We start from the raw sequence: 27,672 nt of genomic DNA on the forward strand, positions 1-27,672 counted from the left end.
TTACATTATCTTAATAATCTTAACGCTACTAGGATTTTGAATTAGTTGGAGATTGAATAGTTTTATCCCACGTTGCATTATTTACAGCTAAAGGATTAACGATAACCGTGCCTATGTCATTATTTTGAATTGATGTCTTTTTATGATTATTATTAACACTACCAGAACCAATGGAACTTCTTTTACTCGGACTGCTTTGCCGTCCTGAGCAATTTGTATCATTTGAAATGGGTGGTAAAACAGTTGTTTTATTCACCCGAACATCTCCAGAGTGATCATCGTAGATAATAAAGTTCTGATCGTGATAATCACCTGATAATCGTCTACTAGAATTTTTTGGGTTCGTCTTTCGTAAACCACCTGAATTATAAGGACCACTTTTATGATCTGATGAGGAATTAGGCGTTCTCTGGATACCATTAGCAGTTATATCTCCACGGCTATTGCCATGATGGTCAATCATGACAAATTGTGGAGATGAAGTTGTCTTTCTAATCGTCCTCATCCTACCACTACTAGATCTTGGAGCACCACTAGCCGGAGGAGATGGTGAAATTATCGGTCGATTAGCCGGCTGATAGTTTACGACTTGGTTTGATACTTGGATCAATTGAGTATTTAGTTGAGCAATTAATTTTTTACGTAGGTCTAACTCTTTGCATTGTTGCATAAGTTTATCGTCTTTCATTTTAATAGCTTCTTGATGAGTCTCTTCGACCTGGTGAAGTCGATTTTTGAACTCTTCAATCATACAGTCCCTATTGGCAATATCTTGTGATAATTGATTATTTTGTGATCTCAATTGATCATTTTCTCCTCCTAAATCTTTCAGTTGATTTCTAATTCCTAAATTAATAAGAAATTAAAATCCATAATTTAAAAAACTGATTTCGACTGTGCAGTCTCTTCTATTATGGTAAAAATAGAAATACAATTCAAGTTTGTCCATACTTAGCAATAACTTGAAGAAAGTTTTTTATCCGTATCAAACATAAACATAAATAAACTGAATAAAAAAGCAATATGCCTATACGTTATATTGATTTCGGCTACGAGCAGGCCTTATGTAAACTACTGGAGCTAACACAATCATGAACGAAAAATGCACACTACGATTGGATGATCAGTACTTCGAAAACAGATTTTAATGCCATTGACCTCTAATAATTATTAATCTCTACTTTGTGTCCGAATTTACATCGTTAATATGCTATCCTATCAATAGCGAATAAGATTAAGTTACTTTATTATCCTAAAATTATGTGTAGTCTTGAGCGTTATGGCTCATATTAATATATGCAAAACTCCTTATCATCGCAAATAAAATTACGTGCCAAGAGGATCTTAGTAGCTTGATTTAAATAGATATTGGTCACTTTAAATAATATATAGGATCATAAAAATGATAGCAATATTTCTAATTAACAGTACTTTTCATTTTGTTTGATTCTCGTGTCCCATGAAAATAAGTTTAAGAAGATAAATAGTTAAATTAGTTTCAAGAATAACTGTCCGACAGCGAAATATACAGAAGGTGACAGAAACTAAAATTTATTACGATTACTTCTGTCCTAATCTGTCCAAGTTGCCTAAGGGTATTATTTTGTGACATGTAATCAGTAAAAATGATAGCAATATTTCTAGTTAACTATATTGTTCATTTGGTTTTATTTCCGTATTCTCGTAATATATATTCAAGAAGATAAATAGTCAAGCTATTTTCAAAAGAATGACTATCCAATAGCGAAATATAGATGGTAGAAACCGAATTATTACGTGGAAAGTATAGTAGTCTCAAGTATAAAAATTACTATCTGCTACGCAAAGTAAATCGTCCGGATAGAACTATGAAGTAAATACTACTAAGATTTTGAGCTTTACCCTCTGAATTGTAGATACCGTAAATATTCCACTATGCAATTAAAAACTGAATATTTTATGCTGAAATTCTAACAATTGTATTCTTAATCTTTCTTATTAATTTCAGGAACATTTGAAATCTTGTAACTGTAACGTTAATAAACATATAATATTAGCTTCATCAATTTTCTAATATTGTCGCAGATAATCATCAGTGATTTGTCATAGGATGTACAATAAGATTATTCAATGTCACTGGTATAAAGCAAAGTAGATAGGGGTAAATTTTAAATTAATGTAACTATGCGATTGTTTTCATACTCATCAATATCGATATAATGTAGGGTAGCAATATTTTTCCTACAATTATCCTCTGCCATTGTAGATTGAGACACAGTCTCTACTACAACTTCGGATATGATTCATTGACATTGTTTTTAATTCCATGTAGGAAATTTTTAAAATCTTCTAATACTATTAATGCAATATCGACTCCTTTTGTAGGCACTGAATTGCTAAGTTAGATACAAGTAAAAAATTTAATTTTTCATGTCTTCCATCTTCTGTAGTGATTAACTGATCTTGTTCCAACAACATTAACTACCGTACAAATAATTCTGCTAACATGGATTTGTGAATGATTTCATTTACAATTTTTAGTATACTGTAATCAGCTATCATCTGTCAATTTTACTGTTATTTCCCTCGATGATGATCTATTAAGTATACATGGGCGATTAGATTAAAAGTTATTTCACTTCGACTTTTCTTACTGTATGTACCGCTACTCCGGTTTCTAGATTCGCATAACTTTGCTACATTCAAATCTGTTGCATAGATTTCATCATTATATCGGATAGTGTAGTAAGAAAAGGATGGCAGCATTAGTGCCTCTTTTAACACCGTGGACATAAATTTTGGATAATACATCAGAAAATTTATGATAAAGATGAAGCAAAGGTGATAAACTGTAGATCTGAATAATATATAGTAATTATGATCGTGCTAGTGGTTAGCAACTTGCCAGCTTTCGTCTATTTTATCCGCAATAATATTTAAATTTCTATCCTACTGAGGTTAGTTGTAAATTTTATATCATTTGCGATTACGAACAGTGAATGCTTCAATATTTTAGCCAGGACATACGGTAGTATAGTTTAAAGCCCGAATGATGAGGATAATAACTTAAAAGCTATTATCATCAATCATTAAGAATATACTCGTAGAATGGAGTTGAAGTGGAAAGTTTATAGGATTGCAGTAATAATATGACTTACTATTTTCATTCTCGGTATTCGTTTTCAGGGCTAATTCTAGCGTTAGATCTAGATATAAGCAGAAATAGGACGAAAATAAATTAAATTACTGACCACTATCAACCTTTCTACGTCGACACTTGGTTGTCTAATGTTGATGATGATAATATGCGATAATGTATCGAAAAGATTCAGATAAGACATACCCGAACATTTCTTCTGTAGTTTTTCAATTTCTTCATGTAGACTTTTTAGTGTTTTAGTATGCTCTTCCTGTAGATAGTGAATCGTAGTTGATGGTAATTTCTTTGAAGTTGGATGGCTCATTATAGATACAAATCAAAATGTAGCGCTAGTATGAAGTAGTTTGTATTTCTTTAAGATGAAAACCAAGACAGGAAAATTATTGATGTACTTGGTATAATTATATATCCGCGTTGAATATATTATATACTATATAATTTAGGTGTGCTGAAAAATAAATCCTCGACTTCCTTCGATCTGTCCACAATATAACTTTGGTTAGCGTATTACAAGATAAATCCAATTCTAATTAAGAAGTAGATATAGCAATCAAAATAACCATAGACGTTCCTTAGTAAAAATCGATATTCTACCACTTGATCGCCGAATGATATATCTTAAGATTTCTTTATTCTTGTTAGTGATGGTTCACTGGCGTCAATGAAGAATCTTGATCGATGAATAGTGATTTTAAACAAGTTTAAAGACTATCATCAGTTTTAATTTAATCAAGTGCAAGTCTATAACGGTAGGAAAAAAGTCAATAACTGAGTTCACGTCGAGTAATCACTTAAACTTGGCCTAGAGCTGTTGGTGCCGCAATGACATGAGCGGTTGCTATGGTGATACAAGATATCAGCCGATAAATATGACATTGCACTATTAAATAATGCTGACTTGAGGGGCGTGGAGTTAGGCTTCCTTGATTGAAAACTTCTTGTATAGATATAATAATCAAAGCCTATTTGTTTTAGACTGCATTCATGGTACTGATATGCTTAAGTATGTGGTGTAGTATTCTCATCACTTAATTTTTTTCTAACGCATGTTTTGGCTGGATAGAATAAAAAGTTTTATTAAGAATAGAGATACAGGTGACAAGGTATTAATTACCAAGTGGTATTGATATCAATAATAATATAGGTTATAACTTTCACAACGTTAGAGTTTACTACTAGCATAAAAATATTGAATATTTTATTTTAACAAAGCTTATCTGTGGGATGTAGGAAAATATACCACATATTGATGTAGTGTTTAGGTTGTTGATAGATCATTAAAAATAAATTGGAATTGCAGACACCTGGATTGACTAAACTGAGTCATAAGATTAGATGGAATTTAATTCAGTTGATGTAGATGTAATTTAGACTAGCTACCCATTGAAGTTGCCATCAACTTAGTTTTAATGCTGCTTTAATAAGCGCCTATGTTAATGTATTTCACGTCATACAAAAAGTGCGATATCTTAGCCACCATATACCATCAGGAACCATCTCCTACTAAATAGCTAATCTTGAATCGAGCTTTGCAAAAGTGATTTACTAGTGGTCGGAGTTATTTATGTGAGAGTTGTCTTCTATTTATTAAATTTTTCCAATCAACCTATTTTAGGTATTTTATAGCTAGCGCCAAATATTACCGGATTTCGAGTACGTTTAAATTATTCTTTAACGCTGAAAAAAGAATTTCAATATAAGTTCTATGCCTTAAATATAAAACAAAACATTGAAACGATGATAGCTATAAAAGTATTATAATAGCATTCTAAGACAGAAACCCTGCATCTGCGAAATAATTCAATTCATATTTTGTTCCCACCCCTTTTATCGCTTTTCATGTTTTTATTTAACTTAGGCAAGCATTGCTTTCTTACAAAATTGAAGATTTATAATAAAAGGATATAGTGATATTCATGATGCATTGCAAATGCTAATTAATTGATGCATAGAGATTAATGAAATTAAATATTTAGTTGATAAAGCGATTTCAGCTTTTGAGTACTTGGATTTATTATTTATAATGCCTATAGCATAAATTTAATAAAATTTCGAAGCAAAAAAGTATCGCTTCTGCCTCGTAAACGACCAATAAATGTTTTCTATTTAAAGTTGTTGGAAGATGTTTATTAAGTTTAAAATGGAATTATACTAACATGCAAGACTGCAGCTATCCTCTAAATATTTCTTCTGTAAAATATCGTTAAATATTCTAACGTATTAGAAGAATGCAATAAAGTAGCGCTTAAAGCGTTACCACTGAGTTTGTTCTGAATGTATTTTCATGGCAAGTTCTACGATTAATATACGCGCAATTTATAACATATAATTAATAAGGTTACAATTCGTGAATATTTCTTATCGCGCATATAATCTATTGTAGTTTCATATGCCATTTTGGCAAGTAAATCGTGGAAGTTAAATTAGACAGGTTTTGAATATTAATCCATATCTGTTCTATAGCGACTAATACGATATGAATCAAATTCATAAAAGATTTAAAAAGTGCAGATCTAAAACTTTGAGATTAATTTGTATGTAATAGCTTTTAGGCAACTCTTAACTATGCATATAAGCTTAATTTTAGATGTAACATCACCAAATAATTGCAGGCTGATAATATTAAATTGAAATATTCGCCTGAAGGTCTCTCTATATTTATAATGCTTTAAAAATCCTCTTTTATGTTGGCATTTTTGTTAAGCACAAAACCATTCTGATTGAGATATAAAAATTACTAATATTTCTTTATTAAGCCTACTCTAGCACCATTTTAACATCGGCAGCCAGCTATTCTCTTAATGATAGCCGAGGTCGGGTTTTAGCTCGATCATATATTACTGTAAGCAGTTATGATTGGGAATGTAAGCTTTGCTTTCGCGTTATTGAAACGTTGTTAGCCAATAAATCATCAATTGGCATATCGTTATAAATTTTATACTAATAAAAATTAATCATCTAATGAAGTAGAGCATTTATTTTATTTCTCTAGGATATGTCATAGTTGTTGTAGAAAATAATAATTGCAATCAAAGTTAACTAAATTGGATTTTTATCCATATTTATCAGATTTTTACCGTAATAATTATATACCTAACTTAGGAATTACTTAGGTGGTGATGTGATTAAAGATACTGGTAAAACTGGCAATATAATAAGAATTTAAAAGCATTATCGTATTGTTTAATTTGCTACATTCCATAAAAACATTAATTCATTTATGATCTTACCCTTCTTAAAGCTTTTCATGCAAGTATTATTGTCACTTTAAGCAAAATCTAGGCAGTCATCTAGCTAGATTAGGTAATTTTTATAGTAAATAGCTGAAATAACGTAACCTTAACTACAGAATAACAAGATTAACATTCCTAGTGATAGCATCCAAATATAGGAACTAATTGAAATTACACGTTACAGGATATGATCTTCATTGCATTGCATTACAGTTGCACTTCTTAGATAATACATATAAGAAGATAAGAAATTACTGGATATTTTTTGTTAGAAAATACAATATAAAGTTCATGCCAGCAATTTATTGATTGCTTCTAACCAAATAGCAGAAAACTATTCCCAAATCTATCTAATTTAGAATTACGTATTTGGTCTTGTCACTATTATTTATTTGCTATTAAAATCGATGTATGTCAAAAAATTCAATCACAAATGTAATAGACTAATCTTGTATCTTTCAATCAATAGATATAAGTTTCTAATTTGGAATTTATTCACAGGTTGAACTTGCAAGTTCAGTAATTAGAAAGACTATTCAATATATATGATGCGAAGAAATTTCCTAATTCGACACCTAAGATCAGTTAAATTCCGGCATTCATTTTGTACGGAAAGATATTTTACTAATCAAAGTCTACATTTTAAGATTTATTATTTCTGGCATTTTAAAACATCATGTTCATGGTATAGAAGAATAAACATTTGTAAGCAATTCCGTATGATAAGTTTATTAAAAAAAGCATTTTAAACTTTTATTTTACTTGTGGTGCAGTAAATAGGTGGATCACAAGCTGCAAACGCATGGCTTTTGAAAATGCGTGCAATGATGTAAATTTCTAATACGGCAGAATAAAAATAGAGAGAAATGTAGTATGACAATTGAAGTCAATGATGATAAATTGCCATGATAATATTTCACGTTTACCTATGGATTACTAGTTGCACCTTACCTTCATTTTTAATTAATCAATCATTAAACTTAAAGTTCGATTTTGATAATAAATTAATCAGATACGCGTATACAGCAGTACCGCCGTCATAAACACAAGTGTTCTGGCAGTAAGATCGATTTCCAATTTTTAAAAGCCTCATTTCTGAAAGGACGTAGTACGAAAGTAATTACGTTATGATTCTATGCTGATATACATTTAAACCAGATGATTATACTAGCAAATTTCAATGTAAATGAAAATACCTGATTTTGATCAGATATCATTCATAGTTCGTTATTTCCTGAAAAAAAATTAATATGATATCAGATCTCTGTATATCCGTACACGGATTTAATATCGTAAAGTAGAACATAAGAAGATTTTTACCACTTGGATGCGTAGGGGTACTAACATTACAATTGACTATTTCCATGGTAATAAAATATCAGCTTTATATAGTCCAATAGTAAAAATGCTTCCATAGTAAGTTGATTAAGAGATTTTTAAATAAGTAATAGAAAATTGGAGTATAGTAAAAATTTATAATTTGTTACAAGACTTTAAACTATGATTTCTAGTATTGATAAATTGTTGCATAATGCTCGGATACTAAGGCAAAGCGTACAGCGTTAAATTGGTGTTCAGAATCTTGATTACTAGATCGCTTGGTCTTTTACATTAGCTGGAAATATATTCAAAACATTATTTTCAATCTGTTGCGTGGATACCGAAACGAAGAGCACATCATTAATAAATTTTTGTTTGGACTATCGATTATAAAATCGTTTGGCCTTCTGTATTCGCTGGAAATACAGTATATCCAAAACATTATTTTTAATCTGTTGCATGGATACCAAAACGAAGAGTACAGCATTAATAATATGTCATTTAGACTATTGATTATTAAATCGTTTGATCTTCTGCATTCGCTGGAAATATATCCAAAACATTATTTTTAATCTGTTGCATGGATACCGAAACGAAGAGCATAGCATTAATAAATTATTGTTTAGACTATTGATTATTAAATCGTTTGATCTTCTGCATTAGCTTCAAATATATCCGAAATGTTATTTTCAATCTGCTGCATGATTCCTACGCCAGATTAACATTGTAGGTATGGATTGGATTCCATAATCTAATGCAGTCTCTCTTTATTGAACAATTTCTTCTGTGGGGAAACAAGCATTGCGAGGATATTTTATCTCGTATACATCATTCTTGGTCAACTTTCGTAGCATCTGGTTCGTTTCCCCTTCATTACGATTGCTTTTTAAATTAGCTTTAATGTTGAATATGCGTTGATATTGATATTGATATTAACTTTTACTGATAATTATAATTCTAGATTCATGCTAGGAATGGCCTACCAAGAGTGTTGATCATTTAATGTAAGTTTATATAATAAAATTTAACGCTTGCCTCTCAACAGGACTTAGCTGATAATGCCATAAATCAATTAACAAAATAACACGATCTTGATCGTTGCTATCATGCTGTACACTGTGAAGATAGGAATCATCAAAGAGTAGGCATTGGCCATCAACCCATTGACGAGTTTCATTGCCAACCTTTAAGCTACATTGAGATGGTGTATGAAGGGTCAAATGACAACGTATCCTATAATTGCATGGACCATAATGAGGTGCAATCTTTGTTGATGGTATAATTTTAGAAAAGCAAGCATTACCAAAGACATTGCCACGCATAAAATGACGCAATTGATGATCTATTAGATGAGTTGTTTGTGGGCAGATTTGACAGTTTTCAACGACTTTATGGCCTTGATTATACAAGTAAAATAACGTCCAACTGCCTTCCTTTTCTTGATTATGACACCAGCCCTTTGAAAACGTTTGAGCTGCATAATAATCATCACGTATTAAGTAGAGATTTTCTTGTAATATCTGTATATCTTGCATTAATGGGTGATTAGTAGCTAATGTGTACCAAGGTTGGGTTAAGATGTAAGGCAAATAAAGTGATGTAGGACATTGCAATGTACAAGGTGATGCATTTTTTACCGTGATTCCATCGTTCTTAACGATATTATCTAGTACTTGATACAAGTTTGTTAAATGTTCTTGGCTATTAGTCAATTTTATGAACTGTTGCAATTTTAGATGTAGTAATTGGTAATCTATTGCACCACAACGCATGCAGTTCGGTGATGAACAACCCGTTTTGGAGTGAGGGTTGTAAGGCTTCTTGTCAAGCCATCTACTCTTCAATGTAAATAACAGGACAGGAGAGATTACAGCAATTAAAGCGATGACTAACCATTCCATAGCCAATGATTAGCCTCGTATGATTTAGTATTTATATTATTAAATGGATAACGGTGTAAATTTCTCTCTAAACTATCCAAGTTTGATCGTTAACCTACGAGTGTAATCCAGTGTCGCCTAAATAATATGTTAATTTGTCTAGACCTTGGCTTTCTTGTTAAACTTCCCTTACTTACCGTATATAAATCAGTTCTTCCGCCAGAAGCTATCAGCATCTAAGTGTATCTATAGTGATAATAGCAAATCATTCCATCTAATCTACAATCGTGGACTATTTTACAATATGCAGAGACTTGGATATTGACCAAAGTTGTTGATTGCTCAATGAATTAGTTGTTGCAGCTGAGAAACGGTTGCCATAGTGCTGGTCTTCATTCCAGACAATAAATGTACCCGAGTTGCCTTCTATCGACTAATAGGAAACTCATTGAAGTTAGTAGTTAAATCCATTTCGAATACTCACTAAGTAGAGTCTCAGTTCATAGGTAAAACACTAGGAACGACTGGACTAAAAGAGAAATGGAGATTTCCTGTTCTAAATTGCTGGAAAGACGATATGAAGGACTCCCTGGTACAGTATACAAGTTTATAGGCTTTAGTGAGGATTTCTAACCGCGTATGGTTCCTGGCTGAAGATGTGATACAGTACACAAGAATAGGTCTCTAAATATACCGTATTGTATGGAACTGAAAGTGCAAATGCAGCACTAATCCTGAATTGCTTGTACTAACGCACTGAGTAATGGATTTCCGATCTCGGTTTTTAAGACAGCATATTAAGATATTAAGTGGATTACCTCTAAAAGGTCCTTGATACAACCATTACACAGGTAGTTATTAGTTCTATTTTAGACGAGCTTGCAAATACCCTTTAGCTTACAGGATCTCATTTATAGCCTATTACCTTCTTCCACTAAGCAAATTTTACTCAGTCTAGCACTTTAATTCGACAACGATGCATTTCGCCCAAATGCTATTATGCTGGCACAACTGTCATCGCAAATCCCTGGAATGTTCGCGTGTATATTATCCTTTTACGCATATTAGGACATAGTGAAGATAGTCTGAACTACATAGCTAGTATTACAATTTGACAACGATACGTTTGCTACCGACTGAGACTCCATTACCTTATGCTTGCATAGCAGTGATCGTAGATCCCTCGAATACATGCATACATGTTGTTCATCTTACGCATATTAGGACATAATCAAGATCAGAGACCCTAATGAAGGTAGTTCGGACTACATCGCTGTACACGCAACTTACCCTATAATATTGTATTGATTCTAATTCTTTTTTAGGGAACAGAAAACATCAATTTGCTTAATTAACATTCACATATTCTCGTGCGATAGCTGCATACAACCATTATTACATTTTTATTTTTGCTAACAGGAAATTATCGGAAAACAATATCTGTTTAAAGAAATTTACAGAAACTTTCGATGGCTCTACCAATGAGTATTTTGATACAGTTGTCAAGTTCTTTATACTTTAGTCAGTAGTCTATACATATCAATGGATATGGTTATAAAATTATTACATGTATTCATAGTCTCGCTTGACTAATCATAAATACATAAGTATAATTAATCAACGTATTCATTATGAGTTGGGTATCAGATGAACACTTCAAGGGTAAATAATTTAATGATGAACAATTATCGATTATAATGAAATTTTGACTCCAGTATGAGTCATGAGATAAGCCCAACAATGAAAAAGATAATCATACATCTAAAATTTTATCAATACAGCTGCCCAAATTTAAAATGATAACGACAACACCAGATTAATCCTGTTCTTATACAGCTCTGCCTTAGCTAATACAAATAGAATATGTATGGGCAATTTAAGTTAGTTTAATCGAAGACGCAATTATAATACAACGTTACATCATTTACGATAAGATATTAATCAATAGACGCTATTTCTAGATCTTATGAGATCAGTTCCTCAACTGTTGAGGAAAACTTGAAATGGCTATCGTTTTCTGAGAACGATAATTACCAATATTGTTACCGCATTATGTTAATACGACGAGTCTGTAAACACACATTTATATCATTAGATCGCTTAGGAATGGATAGAATAAAGCAAGCTACGAGAATAAAATGTGAAATGTTTTGAAGACACCCTATGTACTATAACGATAGCAAACAGAAATTATTCTAAGATTGATAAATCGAATATTGGAAATACTATATAACTAAAAATCTAACTTTGATAAAGTCCAGCAATTCAATTAGGACATATGATACTACCTTTCGATTACGTAAATTAATCAAACATAATGTACATTTGAATTACGATAAGTATTCATAATAACGCTTTTCGTCTTACCTATTTACTGTACGTTATTTGGTAGTTCAGGTGAGTTACAGATATGCACAATTTCCAATGCTGATTGATCTAAACCTCGAGAACAGCGCATTATACATTGAATATTCTTAGGATCAAGAGCTTGATCGCCTGGCTCTTTGCAAAAATTAATTAATTCTTCCGCATTTGATTTTAGAAAAACGCACTTTGTTCGAATGAAGGCGTCCAAAATACAGTTACTCTAATAAATTAAAAAATAATCATTTGCATCACCAACTATTCTTAAAAATTACCTCGTATCAATGTGATTATAACTTTCAATATCTTTGTAACTAAGATGACAAATGACCTGATCAACGCAGGATACAAAATTCGTACAGGCCCTCAGTATGGCTACTCCTGATGGCCAAAAGCTACAGAAATCAATTCCGTAACGAAGAGAATAAGTAAAATATTACGTTTAGTAAACGCCTGTGCGAACCGTATATACTCTGTTCATAATAGTGCCTTCATCTAATGTGTTTGTCAGTCAAATCAACTTTTTTACGCAGTTTTTTAAGTTAGTCTAGTAATTACATACTTTGAAACCTCCTTATTTGCTACAGAGAGATTTAACGCATTTATCAGTTCCTGCAGTTTATTGTAGCAAAGGAACAATTGCTGCTCAAAAGTATTTTTGTTCTCGTCTACAATACTGCCTTGTTGATAGTTGTTGCCATTTGCTAATGATGAATATTCTGAGAAATTTTCATTAGCGGAAGCGTCCGTTGCAATCCTTTCTCCCTGTAAATTGCCAAAGTTAGCGCCATTTTCTTCAAACAAAAGAGATTCCGTTCTGCCGTTCGACATAGTTTCATCATAGCCAGGAGGACCAAACCTTGCAGTTAATTGATCTGTCGTTCCTGCGGATCTTAATTTCTGAATTGTAGTATTCACACAATTATTTAACCGACATTTCATTGAAGATGGAAAATAACAAATCGTATTGTTAATACTTTACTATTTGGTCAAAAACGATAACTATTCAGTTAAAACTACTTACTACATCATTACTTAAACCATCTGGTATGGACATTTGATTTTCTGGTAACGAGCCATTCAATGAAAGTTCTTGGACTGATCGACATCCATTCATATTTATACCCATAGGAACATTCTATACCAAAGTGAAATTAGTGTTAATACAACGCTCCAGTCACAAGCACAGTAATCAAAGTAAATGGAGCTCCTATCACTCAAAGACTATCTTCTGACGTCAATGCATCAGTTATTTTGCAAACCGAAGGAAATACGATACATCTTTCAGTAATACTATTTACAGTTAATAGCAGTGTCTGTAACAAGTTGTATTCGTACCTGGTGCAGATGGCTAGTGCTATTCACTCTACCCATGCCATAACCATTAGTAGGAAGATAATTGTTGGGCTGCGAACTATTTCTGTAACTACCTGATAATTGTTGATTTTGCAGCGGTACCATGGTATTGCCGTAATTGGTACATTGATTTATAAATCCTGTAGAACCATAGCTATTACTATATGGATTCATTCCATATGTTTGGTTCCTTTCTTTGTCATCAACCCGTTGCTTTAGATCATTAACCTACAAGAATCGCAAATCATGTCAGTAAAAAGCTGATTAGGTAATGAGCTCGAAACTAGATTTGTCACAGCAGTTGTATGCCAATGACCTCTTTGCGTATATCCTGTAATGAGCTCCATATGTTTGAAATATATTCTAAAATTTGTTGATAATTTTGTTCTTGTGTTTTAACTTTTCTTTCGCTTGGCAGTGCAGCTATATTAGATATCCTTCGTAGTTCATCCTGCATCATAAATTATAATGCGTAAATATTGCTTCTAGAGCCGGTTTGATACAATACAATAAAGAGGACATAATATATATTGCATCATCTTATCATATTACATTGTTAGCTAAATATGCACAATAATATAGCAATTTAATGAATAACTTACATTTCCCATAGCTAACTTCTGCATCATAGTTATCTCCTCGCTGTTCTAATGATATCAAGAGGATTAAATTTCAAGACGCAAATAATTTACGAAAGCACCATTATATTCGGATTGCAAAGCTAAAATTGACATTTCAATAAAGAGTGAGTTTACTTTATATTAAGTACTAACATTAGCCTCCATTATAGCATCTCTACTTATGCTATTATTTTCAGTGGAGATCTTCTTCGAGTGGGGCATACCACTAATATCATCAACGGTTTCTACTATAGGAAAATTAAGTATTCTTACGATAAGCAAAATAGCATATTATGCATATTTATTGCGTTAACAACCTATACAATGGGCTAAAGGGTAAAATTTCGCTTATCTCATAACATTTTTGCTTTAAATTGATGATAGCAGCGATAGTAAGTTCTATAATTTTTACCAAACTGCGATTCCTTCCATTTAGTGAATGGTTCTTTGCCTTCTTGGCGACGATAAGTTTCATACCATATATCATACAGTAAGGTGGTGAATTCCACACCAGTTACAAGGCCTAGTTTTTGTCTTGTCTGTTTAAATTAAACGAAATTTGAGAATAATTACGAATAGTAATTAGTTACACTTATGGGCTCGTAAATTTTAATATGCAGAGCAATACTATGTGCAGAAAATTACGCTTTCTTGATTGGAATTTTTAAACAAAGGGAATATATCAATGCTACACAAAAATTGCGTTTCAGATAAATCCTGATATGAATAGAAGCTAGTCACTACATAAATAATTTTTAATTCGTCAATCATTTAAAACATAGTGTACCTGATTTCTGGTCATAGATAAATCGGTGTTGTTTGGTAAGAAGCCTACCGGTAAACTTTTCAATTTGTAGTCTTTAGGCGCAGCTAATTTACAATACAAAATTATGGTATTCATTGCTCATAAATATCATTAGATACAATCGCATGCAGTTTATAAGTAAACTATAAATTACATAAACCGCATTTAATTATATGTATATTTTCCAGTAGAATATGGGCGAAAAGGACATCAAATTTTTACCCATTTCGGCATCACGTCTTTCTAATTCATCATATATATCAGCAACTAAATTTTCAAACTGACGATTAGAAAGCTAAAGTTATAAAAGATAACGAGAAAAGCAAATATATTAGAGTTCAAAATCAAAGGCTGACGAGATAGTATACATAGCTCAAAATAAACAAATCTTTTCGAAATGAACGTCAATAGTAAATTTTCAATGTATATATAACTATATCTTTAGCATACTTTACTAAATAACTTTCGTATATCCTTAAGATGTTCCGCCCGTTGTATATTAACACTAGTTATTAAAATAAAAATTAACCTTAGCTGGTAAAATAGAAATAGAAAGGAAGTAAATATTGAAATTACTTTGCAGGCAATTCCGGCACAGGAAAGACTTTACGAATTTTGTGATCTATCATATGATAATTATCAATTAAGAATTAATTCAAAGAAAGCATCATCTAGTGATCTATGCAGACACCATATACCCAAATCTAATATATATATAGACATGTGATTGCATGACAAGCATCAATGTCAGATACATAGCAGCTGTACTATATACAGCAATTATATATAAATATATATTATTTACCGGGCTTTTTTCCAGATACAAAATGAATTATTTTTGATATAACCTCGTACTGAACTTCAACGATACGCTCAGCAATTTTATCATGTTTGTTATTCCTAGAATCAAAACTGGCTATTAGTAGGCATAGATACGCGTAGATTCTGGCAAGATTTTATCATAAACTAGATGCTAACCTATGACACCTTTTCGAAATGATTACGCTACAATTGACATGCGCCGATTACCCAACAAGGTACGGCATATTTAATAGCATACCACTATATGAATAGATTACTGAAAAGCGATAGTATTGTACATATGATGTACGGCATTGTACAATTTAATTTAAATGATGTACAGTAGTACAAGGTTACACACGATTAATATTTACCACGCATAATCTGCTGGTGTCCTGCCATCACAGTCTTTAGCATTTGGATTAGCACCGTAAATTAATAGCAATTCTGCTAGCAATGGAAACCCAGAAGCAGCTGCTTCATGTAAGATAGTAACGTCATTCTCCTATTTTATGGAAGTCCATCATAACTTAGCGAAACGTTATGCGATAATTTTGTATTGCATACAGCTGTATGACTACATCAGTCAAGTTGGCATTAAAATAATCTCAACATGTACAATTATACAATACAACCATAGGACAGTTTTGTTCAACAATACATGCAAATAGTAGCACGCAAAAGCGATTAGCAACCTTAATTGAAAATAGTATAGCTGCGACTATTCGATTAGAAGAAAGCATTTCCTTAAAATAAGCCTATAACAATATCTAGTTTCGTAACAAATTTCAACATAAATACAGTATACTAACATCATCAATGATGAAATCAGGATCGGCTCCTAAGGAAAGATACTTTAAAGCTACTTCGAGATGTTGCTGGCAAACAGCAAGGTGTAGTTGCTATACATAGTTGACGTAAAAAGTTAGGTCATAGTTAGAAAGAACAAATCTTAATTACATCATTATGTAATTATTGAAGCTAATAAAAATAAGTTGACATCACATTAATCTTTAGTCGAAAATACGCGTATAACTATGAAATCTCAGAAAAAATCACCTTATTTAATTCTGTAGGCTGTAAGTCATCACGACTTGCGTACTTGTTCGTAAAAGCTAACTCTTTATACTTCGCTTTAATAAATTTCTCTTTATCTTTGCTATACAGATTTAAAACACATATACATTGAGAATCATTTTATCGGTCAAAATATACATTACTTAGTCTATTATATCGCGTAATGATAATATGTTTATTTCTAAAATCTTACACGTAAGCATTCAGTAGAGACTGCTATCTACTACATATAACGTACAACACTATGCATTTTACTCTTACAGAGAATCGGTGTCAGTAGGCTTTTTGATCGGATTTTTTATATTCGTAAATTCAGCCAAGCTATGCTCCCATAACTTATTAGAACCCAAATCGTGTAACGTGCGCAGCATCTAAGAAGTAAAATTATTCTATTTAGAATACGTATCACGTAAAGATGAAGATAGATACGCTAGTAAAGATCGCCCCTTCCTTTACAATCAGATTTGGAAAGCAATATTTGAAAGAGGTTAATTATAACAGCTTCGTCAATACGTTTATAATACCTGTAATTGATTGGAAGGCCAGTTATTACCATCTAAGCAACGAATATAAGAAATGTGTTTGCCTAAGCTGCGGTGAATACTGCTGCATTCATCACATAGAAAGACAGCACGATTTATTGAGGCCCACATTCCATCTTATGAATAAAATGCAAAGTAAAAAATTAATCAAATGTTATAATTGTCCTAAAATCGCTAATACTCGTATACAGAGAAATACAATGCATTCTGCCTTTGATTTTTTTTTTTTTATATTTTATTAATGAATTAATTATTATACGTGTTTGAACAGCATAATGTAAAAGTATACGAGTTGATCGCCCTTCAAGTAGATGAAGTACAGTAAAAATCCGACAAAGATTGCTTTTTTTGATAACAATATAATCAGCTACTTCAAACTGGTCATGTTTATTGGCATTCTTTGACGAAGGCCGTAAAATATTGTTTATCGCTAGCCTAAAAGAATTAGGCTTGCTTGAGTACCGAAAATCACGCCAAGGAAAAATAAATTTTAAAGCTTTTTCATTTGTAGATATGCTCGGATGATTATCGTTATTGTCTACAAAATTGATTTGGTATTTCATGGACGTTTATTGACTAAAATTATTCATACTGGTATATCGGTTTTATTTGTTTTTTTATTTTAATCTGTCAACGATCAGAGCAACAATACTGATGGATGCTTGAAGAACAAGAAATCAGTAAGTTATGAAATTTGTTATTGTTCTTTTTTTGTATCTCTCAACGGAACATCTTGGGATAGGTAATGAAAAATATTGGATAACATACTGCAACGTTCATTGTAATCAGTTTGATATATTGTAAGCATGTCTCGGTTTTCATTTCAGTTAATCTACCGGCGGACAGTATCATAGTAATTCAAGTATCCCTATATAGTTGTTGCCCTTAATTGAATTAGAATTCGTAGCCAATAAACATGTATCAAAGTGTATATATATTTACGTATTGACAAGCTGACCCAAATTGAACGTCATAGATCAATAAACATGTTGAGGATACCGTTATTACACTACAAAAACTAAGAATGATCACAAGACACAACTATTCAAGATCTATTTACACGATTTGAAACTATTCATATGAAGAATAGTAGCATATACTGTACTCTAATTTCAACCTATGAAAGAAAAGATGCTCAAGTTCTCCATGTACAGTAGTGTGCCAACTTTATGTTACGTTTTTATGATATTGATCATGTTGATGGAGATTGGAAATTATTTTACTGTTGTACGTCAACGGGCTTCAATCTTGGTTCTACTGTACGTACAGTAGAACAGTCTATCCTCAATATTGAACTAATTAATGTCAGTTTGCTGTCTAGAGAATCGATTTTAGACATGGACCGTATCAACAGAGCAATTTACAACGTTTAATAGCCAAGGAAGAAGAAATACTGTCCTTGAAGGACAAAAGAACACTACTGTACGCAGTAGGATAATGCAATGATTTGCGTCCCGACCACAGTTAAAAAGCGACAACTTAACGACCTAACTAGTCAGGAATAATTTTACGCGTCGATAAGCACTGAGACCGTCTTGCAAACTAATGGATATCCTGTAGTGTACTGCATAGCTTACAAATGACATTTTTCATCATTTGCTTCATTTAATTAAAATAATCAAAGGAATGAATTGAGTCATTAAATGCATGATGAGTTCAATTACGTCCAATCAAGAATAATATATGGTTATCATCATCATCACGCCATCAATCATTCAATGTTTTAAAGTACCAATGGTGTACAGTAGTCTCTTGATTGATAAGATGAAGTAAAAAGAATAACCTACAAGCTACAGCTAAATCATGATGACCTTGGTCCACTATGATTAGAATTACGCGTATATTGGACTTGATTGCATGTATCTTCTATTCATGCTAGTACCAGTTTATAGTTGCATGGAGAAAGTGAATGACCGATTTCTATCGATTATTATCATTCTTCAGTGAATGCCCATTTACTATTTATTGCAGTGGCAATAGCCCACTGAATGATTGTACTGGAACTGATGTGGAGACAACAACAATACTCTCCCAAATATCATGTAATCTTTTTACATGGTAGGGTATCATTTAAGATGGATTAAATTAAGGTTGGTTGAGAGAGGGGGGGGGGGGGAAATAAGTAAACCGCAAAGGACAATCGACATCATTGATTGGACAAATAATATAATCATTACTTAGTACTTACACGGTGCGCCACAGTCATCGCAATCGGCACTGGAAGGGTAGGGAGTTTTCTTAGCCATGTTTTTGAAGCAATCTTTGCAAAATGTTTGTTGTTGTTGTTGTTTTCAACGACGTCGGCACAGAACGAAACGTCTCCTCTACACAATATCTAGGCTTACATACAGCAGCAGTCTGAAGGAGGAGGTCGAGGAATGGATGAAGGGGAAAATATGTTGAGAATGTGCAAAAATGCCAGTAGTCTGATGATGACCAGCCAATAAATCAATACAATGCGTTGGTGGAGATAACTTTAGCGTTACAGCGATAGTGATATAACATAGTCTGCTTGCACTTTGCCAATCAATCTATGTACAAAAAGGTAGAACAACAATCAAACATTGACGAACCTTAGCCAAACTGTTTGTACTCTAAAATTGTACCCTGACGAGACAAGAGCAAGTAAATCTGTTGACAAGAGGTCTATCGTCGTCAAGTTATCCAATTTTTGATGTTTCCTACTACGTCCAATTCTAGTCCATGTTATTGACTTTATCATCGTCGGTAATACTCCTGTACGTCTGCCTTTCTTAAAACTACTTGTATCATTGAAAGTGACATAAAGATTAAAAAGTCTTGTACAAGACTTTGATTCTACTAGTCAGTTAGTAAAGAAGAAGGAAATGCCACTACTACCGACAGGAATAACTTGGTTCCTTGGCAGTCGTAACAACTTGATTGTTATCCTTTTGATTGCTCTGCTTGTATACTATTATGTTGTCCTACATGCATTTTATCAGTCCATCAAACTACTACATCCGTTCCATGATAGAGTAGAAAAGTAATTTTTGCCTTTTTTCATGTTAATATGAAAAAAGGCAAGGGAAAAACATTGGAAATATCCCATAAAATCCACTCCAGCTCAAGTCAATAGAGTTAATCTCAGCGGTATTCCACATTATTAATTATTCAACATGATCTAGTTGAACGTTATCGCGCTGGTGACGACGTTTCGTGATCCCTTCTGCGTGTTATTGCATATCGCATGTGGATTAAAAATAAATAAATAGAGCCTCCAATGGATTGGACTACGTCAGTCAAGGCAGAATAGCTGTGCTAAACCCCCCCCCCCCAAAAAAAAAAATGTCAATACAACAGCCATCTTGATGGATTCTACTCGCAAGTTATATCCTACCTTGGAGAAAGCAATTTGCTTTGGAGCGTCATTGAGCAGCCTATGACGTCGACGATGAGGGCTGGTCGTCAATCGACTGGTTGCGCTTTGCTTGTAGTGTATCTTTCTTCCTTAAACTGAGCGAGATTTTATTGCCTTGGCATAACACCAATAACGATCCACTCACTCACTACTCTCTACGTCTGCTTCACGATGACTGCAGTCTATCTGTCATGAAAAATTCTACCTACAAATTCGCGATTTGCAGCAACAAAAATCTCCAGCGCGTTCTACTGACAAATCTTCATTGACACTCTATTATTATGATCATCAAGGGCAACAACGACCACAGTATGACCGTTAAGGCCACCCAGGGCAACAACGTAAACCACAGTGGCACAGTATGACCGTAAGCCTGATCTCGACTTGTGTCGAGATCCGGTATGGTACGGAAATGTACCGTGCACAGTGTACAGTGTACAGTGTACAGTGTACAGTACAGTGTACTGGACTCTCAAAAACCATGTCACCCGTCAACCCAGCGAGATTTTATTGCCTTGGCATAACATGAAGGGCGATCCACTCTCTACGTCTGATTAACGATGGCTGTAGTCTATCAGTCATGAAAAATTCTCTATTTGCAGCAACAAAAGTCTCCAGTGTGTTCTACTGACGAATCTTCATTGATACTTTATTATTATCATCAAGGGCAACAACGTAAACCACAGTGGCACATTATGACCGTTAGGCCTGATCTCGACACAAGTCGAGATCAGGTATGGTACGGTACTGTACCGTGTCTAGTGCACAGTGTACAGTGTACTCGACTCTCAAAAACCATGTCACCCGTCAACCCAGCGAGATTTTATTGCCTTGGCATAACGTGAATGGCGATCCACTCTCTACGTCTGATTAACGATGGCTGTAGTCTATCAGTCATGAAAAATTCTCTATTTGCAGCAACAAAAGTCTCCAGAACGTTCTACTGACGAATCTTCATTATACTTTATTATTATCATCAAGGGCAACAACGTAAACCACAGTGGCACAGTATGACCGTAAGCCTGATCTCGACTTGTACGGTACTGTACCGTGTCCAGTGCACAGTGTACAGTACAGTGTATAGGACTCTGAAAAAAACATGTCACCCGTGAAATTGTCCTGCTCATATTAATGGCGATATTAGCAATTGGACGTCCTTAGGGAGATACAATTTCTATATCTGGACAGCAGAGAGTACTCCAAATGTTTTTTACTACACATCGGCAGCGTAAATCGCTAGCCTCAAGTACTCTATCGCTGCCATGTAGTCCAGGTATGTCCACGATTGTACACTTACAATGTACAGTAGTAAAGACCCCCCCCCCCCCCGTATTAATACAGTACTGAAGAACTGTGCTGGAAGAAGACGCTGCTTTCTGTTATGCTCAACGTCAAAAAGGAATGGCCACAAGTGGTCTTGATAATGTCTTCAATATGTCATTAACCAGTCATTACTTGTCATCCCATATCGCGCTGTAGAATTCATGTTGGTCCATGCTGCGTTTTTTAGGAAGCTTTCAGTTGGCATGCATTCAAGTTCTACTGTTTCGGATAATATCATACTGTACAGTGTTGGACACTTTGGGGCTATTTCCAATTTTATCGGGATGGAGGAAGAATTCAGGAAACGGAATGGACTGTACCTGTCCAGTGAGTGAGTGTACCATTGACTTTCAAGACTTACCAATGCAGTAGTGTATCTATTAGCGCAAGAATCGATCACGTCCTTGCTCAGAAATCATCGACATACCGTATACAGCAGTATGTACAGTATATGCCATCACTTGAGCCTGACGTCAATGGCATAGGCACGGATGTCTATTTCGATTTGACTTGATGTTTCAGTTTATTGCCTGTGCTGCAAGATCAATTAAAATTCTCAAGGGTTTATTGATCGCCATGCAGTTTCTGTACTAGTCCCTGCCTCAGTGATATACGTACAGTACTGTAGCAAGATTGGTAAACGATGCTGAACCCCAGAAATTTTTTTATATAGTATACCAGGTGAACGCAACACCCAACAGTACAGATCAGTAATGCGTCAAAGTGGATACTTTGCATAAATGTACTGTCAACATGTAGCATTTCGACTTGTGTGAATTTAGCAATGTAGTGGATTCGCAGCTTTGTACCTTCTGTTGCTGAATGGTCCATGATTAAAATGCTTACAAGTCAAATACGGATACGGCATGAATAGTGACCTGCTATCGCTAAATATCAGCTGCTTGCAGAATACGCGTCCATCCAGATTTTAGTAGCTTTATTTATCGCATTCACATTGCAACTTATGAATCCTTACAACGCAATAATGTATAAGCGCGGCACAAAGGATGGCATCATTGTGTACAGTAAGCGACACTTAATGCATTGAATTCCTACAATTAAATTCCCTCAATGTTTGAAAAAGTACTACATTAAAATGCGGTAGTTGCAATGAATTAGTTATAACATCAATTAATTGCATGCTAATTCAAAATTTTTTTCTTATTTTATATTAGAAGATAATACTCGTATAGAAAGCATAGTCAATTATTGCGTTATGGCATATTCCATTCTTTTTGCACATTTGTAATTGATCCAAATTGATGATCGCTTAATGTCTGGCCGGCATGACACCATATCTTCGTTCTTATACCATACCTATAGTAAGTATAAACATGATATTTGCTTGTTAACATGGTCAAAAATTACGCGTATGTACGATAATTACCTATATATTGAATGGGGTAGATACTACATCATTCTAGCCTATACACGATTAATTACTACTGCTGAGCAGACAGAAAGTGTCACTACAGCAATACTGTACTATGTGTTCTCCGTAGAATTGAAATGTCAGTAACTTCTACAGTATTTTCTCAAGTAGGAGTCATACCGTTAAATCGCTTGCACTGTTTTAGAGCATCGTTGAATCCTTCACATAAAGTAATATCATACTGATTTTGAGCGCATTGTAGAAATTGCTGTAATTCCATCTGGCAAGGTTGCTGTTGTTGCATTTGTTGTTGTTGTTGTTGTTGGGGTGGCGCCTCTTGAGCACTATTGCTGCCAGAAAATCCCCCCGTTAAGGCTGCTCCAGCGACATGGCCCTACAAAGTACGACATCCAAAATTTGTTCAATTGAACATTTACATAGTAGCTAATTGGCTATGATAGCCACAATCGCTGTTATATATATATTACTGTACAAAATAAAATAAAATTTATAGTATTTACACTAATTAACGATACTGATCGTGAGTCCGCAGTCGATCTCCAATACTGTACCTTGTACACAAGCTTGGATAATTTTTAAATGCGCGTATAGATAAGAAGTAATGCATGATTTAGTTTATCTATGGTTTACAGTAGGTTTCGTTCATGAATAGCGGTTTAAATGTACTTCAAGTATAGAGTAATATCGACAAGAAAGTATTTCTTAAAGCCTAGTAGACCACAAGTTGTAGTGTTGTTGGTTTCGCATTGAGGCTAAATTGCTATTTGGTTTGGGAATGACCAATATGCGCTATCGCGGAAGGCAACAGAATAAGTCATACAATAGAGTATATAAACGTGTCAATTGAGTATTCTTCTTGCCGATAGTTTGTTCTTGATACGGTTGTATACATTGTGAACTAAAGAGCTTAATTCAGTTTTAAGCCAATTTAGTTGGTCGAATTTTCAGTGAAATGGGAGAATTGACTTTATGGTAGTCACAGTCTAAAAGCTGATGTGTCATGGTCTTTTTCTAGTAGTGTACAGTACTGTACTGTACACTACCATCCAGTGTGTGTCCATCCATGCGCACTGTACAACTTGTGCCATGTCATCTTTCATCATCATTTTCAGCACTACTTTTGCCCCATTGTCAGACTAATGTAATCCATTCCTATATTTCAATCCTATCTATTGTAACGTGTGGCGTATAGCATGATGAGCTTAGGAATAACGTTCACTATTAAATTAGTTGAGGTTATCGACTACGGTAGATCGCAATTATATCTAGTTATGTTAGCTTGGTTGTATCATTCATCCTACCACAGCAGAACCAACAGCGACTCCAGCCGCTGTTGAAGCCATCTGACCAAATAGTCCGGGCTGTCTTGGTTGCTGTTGTACTACAGCAGGTTGAGAAGGCTGTGCTGGCCTTGTAGCTGGAACAGAGCTTGTTCGACCAAATCCACCACCACCACGTCTGCGAGGCATATCGGCAAAAATAAAGTTACCCTTTTGTAAAACTAGATGCTAATGGGAGCACAAGAAGTTGAATTTGAAGCAACACGTTGAGGAAATGCGTGAACGAAGCGATGGCTGCTCATATGGGTCGTCGCACGGTATCAAGTTTACAGTACCCTATACTGTAGGTGCTGTTCTCAGTACTGTATTATACGGTACTGTACAGTACAGTACGCACAGTGTAAAATACAGTTCTGTACTGTACTGTACTGTAGAAGAATTACTGTACAGTACTGTACACTGTACACGTACTGTACAAAGTAATGACGTACTGTACTGTACTGTACCGTACAGTATCTGTCCAAAAGGACGAATCTACCTGTACTGTAATCCTTTTGCTTGTTTTTGTTTTTTCCTTTCGGTTAAGTGAATAGGCCATGTCTATCAATCATAGACTATGATAGAGATATGCATCCTTTGCTGTAAACCACAGCAGTGACCAGAGTAAGTGTGAACTGTATGAGTAGGCGATTCATGCTCTGATCAGAGCTCAAATCATACTGTGTGTACTGTACTAGTGTACTGTACTGTACGTAGTCACCTAGTGCTACCGTATAAGAAAATGGTTGTCTTTTCAGCTATCAAGTTTTACCACCAGTTACAGTACTGTACTGTACTGTACAGTACTTGCACGGACTTCTACAGTACATGTACTGTAATGTCAATTTCGAGAGTCCAGCCTACCGTACGGTACTGCGCAGTAGCAGACATCTCCTCACCTACTGTACTGTACTGTACGTAGTCACCTGGTGCATCTTCAGACTTGCTATACTGTACGGTGCTGCGCAATACTAGGCATTTCCTCGCAAGCGATTGGGGCTGGTCCTGTAAACTTTCGAAATATGGCTGGTAGGTGACAAAGTTGCTAGAACTAAATTCATTGTTACATCTTTCTTTCCAATGGCGAATATTCATAGTATTGCATTCATTCTATAATTATACAGCGTTTATGTAAAAATGATTGGTTCAAATATCATGTCTATTGTATCCGATCACTGCATCAAGAGAGCGCTTCTTCGTAGCATTCATACTGCATTCATCTCCGTTCTGACGAACAGCAATTCATGCATTGAATTGAATTAAATCCATAGTTAGCATTAAAATAACTCTAGTCTAAAAATCGAAATCCAATCTTGCTACCATCAAATTGTAAACATGTGTATAGTACTGTAGAGGGTTAGCTAGTTATGCTTCTAATGTGTACCCAAAGCTTTGAAAAACACTATCTCGACCTTAGCGCAGGTGTACCAGTGATAGCGTCAGCTACACCTATGTAATTTTCCACCGGTCGATACGTACAACGATATTCGCCAACGTACACCAGCTTATCCTATGGTAGGTATGACTTATTGCACTAAAGCAACTAGCACTAAATACTTGAAATGAAATCATCAAATGATCCGTGTGTCGAGACATTCTCATAGGAGACACTGGAGTCAATGATTGATAACGTCGACGATTACATTATAGATTAGAATACGCGTCTTTGACACTCATAGGATGTAACCTACAGTATCTCCAATAGCCCTTGCGGTCATCAAACTGAAAATTCAATACCTACTATTATTACAGTATTGTAGTATCACAAAGAGTCAATTGGTGAACATAAAAGCAACACTTAGCTATTAAAAAGCAAGGTGGAATCGCGCTGATGTAATATCACCGAATCATCATCAATCATCATGTCATAAATTGTTGATAACGATATGTGCAATGTTCATGGTACGTACTGTACTGCCCTGGGTGCAAGGAAGTACGACCTAGTTGGCAAATAATATGATACCACTGTAGTATTCATGACCATTTGTTTACCATTCTTTAGCTGTGCCTATACCGTTGGCTGATTCACAAAAAGAAGTAGGAAAATTACAAAATCACTTGTCTTTGCTTCGCCAGCAATATGTCAAGTTGCAAGCTAAACTTTCCAAAACTGAAGAGAAGTATAATGCCTTGCTAGCAGTCCATGGCGGCGATGGAAAAGCCAATACAAACTTTCAACTTCAATTAATCAAACAAGTTGGTGATTTATATAACACTGAAGATTACAGGTAAGCCTGCGGCTGTATCCAATACCATCATCGAATGAAACACATCGCTACGTTACGTTAATAGAAGTATAAAAAGATTCAAGATAATAACTTAGTGTAATCAAGCAAGTCGTTAACAAAGCTACATTTATTGAAATGTATTGAACGTAATCATATTATCCGTCTTTTAGCGATATAGCCATCCGTTATAAGGGTGGTCAGCTATTTGGCCATAAACTGGTGTTAAGTATTCGTTCAACAGCTTGGTCTGAACGCCCACTAAGCGAAATTCAACAATTGGATATTTTCGATTTTCGAGAAGATGTTGTCCGCTGCTTATTTCAATGGGTATACAAAGATGTAGTCCACTTACCTAACGATAGTGACGACGATTTTACGCTGCAGTTAGTTGCTGCAGCCAATAAATTTGTTTTGAATAATTTAAAAGAAAAGTAAGTCTATCTATAACTTTTGTTATGCAAAAACATTAAGATAGTCAATGCAAGTGTTTGATGCAGGATTGGAGTATTACATGTGATCTCACATCAATCGATTGCAATAATCAAATCATGCCATAACAAGAAGGCTAACGGGTAACTTTTCTCAATGATACTCCACTATAGATGTGAACAAGCATTGATGTCCCATGTAACGGTCAGCAACTGTATTCGATATTATCAAACAGCCAATGATATCGGTGCTATGGAATTAAAAAACTATTGCGCTGAGCTTATAGCCAATCATTGGGTGAGAGCACTTTATTAAGACTAGAGCTATAACATGTTCTATCTTCAGCTGTAGTGTTCATGATATTTGTAGACATCATTTCATACTGCACTGCTATATAAAGTTTTTCTTTAATATGCAGGATGATTTCGAGACTGCCCATTTTGAATTGATTAGAGCGGAGCTAG

The 27,672-nt window shown here is 34.3% G+C and overlaps 4 protein-coding genes across 4 annotated transcripts; all 4 read right to left on the reverse strand.

Moving 5' to 3' along the window:
- Positions 1-28: 28 nt before the first annotated feature.
- Positions 29-3,443, reverse strand: TRIADDRAFT_51599 (uncharacterized protein; the record flags this gene model as incomplete). The annotated part of the gene is made up of 4 exons (XM_002108529.1): positions 29-846; positions 2,634-2,687; positions 3,138-3,185; positions 3,323-3,443. 4 exons carry the CDS (start codon positions 3,441-3,443, stop codon positions 29-31), a joined length of 1,041 nt encoding a protein of 346 aa, XP_002108565.1.
- A 5,259-nt stretch (positions 3,444-8,702) lies between these two features.
- Positions 8,703-9,464, reverse strand: TRIADDRAFT_19523 (uncharacterized protein; the record flags this gene model as incomplete). Its single annotated transcript, XM_002108530.1, has 1 exon — positions 8,703-9,464. The coding sequence occupies one exon, from the start codon at positions 9,462-9,464 to the stop codon at positions 8,703-8,705; it is 762 nt and encodes a 253-aa protein (XP_002108566.1).
- A 4,801-nt stretch (positions 9,465-14,265) lies between these two features.
- Positions 14,266-17,254, reverse strand: TRIADDRAFT_18274 (uncharacterized protein; the record flags this gene model as incomplete). The annotated part of the gene is made up of 11 exons (XM_002108531.1): positions 14,266-14,451; positions 14,700-14,782; positions 14,940-15,012; positions 15,168-15,222; positions 15,294-15,339; positions 15,523-15,617; positions 15,893-16,023; positions 16,331-16,420; positions 16,578-16,677; positions 16,857-16,966; positions 17,120-17,254. Coding segments are annotated over 11 exons (1,104 nt in total), but the record flags the coding sequence as incomplete, so codon positions are not given.
- Positions 17,255-23,374: 6,120 nt separating this feature from the next.
- TRIADDRAFT_63474 (expressed hypothetical protein) lies at positions 23,375-24,742 on the reverse strand (the record flags this gene model as incomplete). Its single annotated transcript, XM_002108532.1, has 2 exons — positions 24,534-24,742; positions 23,375-23,605 (listed from the first exon to the last, which is right to left on the reverse strand). Exons 1-2 carry the CDS (start codon positions 24,699-24,701, stop codon positions 23,375-23,377), a joined length of 399 nt encoding a protein of 132 aa, XP_002108568.1. The 5' UTR covers positions 24,702-24,742.
- Between the last annotated feature and the right edge of the window lie 2,930 nt (positions 24,743-27,672).

The sequence above is a fragment of the Trichoplax adhaerens genome, genomic scaffold (genome assembly GCF_000150275.1).
Source record: "Trichoplax adhaerens TRIADscaffold_1 genomic scaffold, whole genome shotgun sequence".
Lineage (NCBI taxonomy): Eukaryota > Metazoa > Placozoa > Uniplacotomia > Trichoplacea > Trichoplacidae > Trichoplax > Trichoplax adhaerens.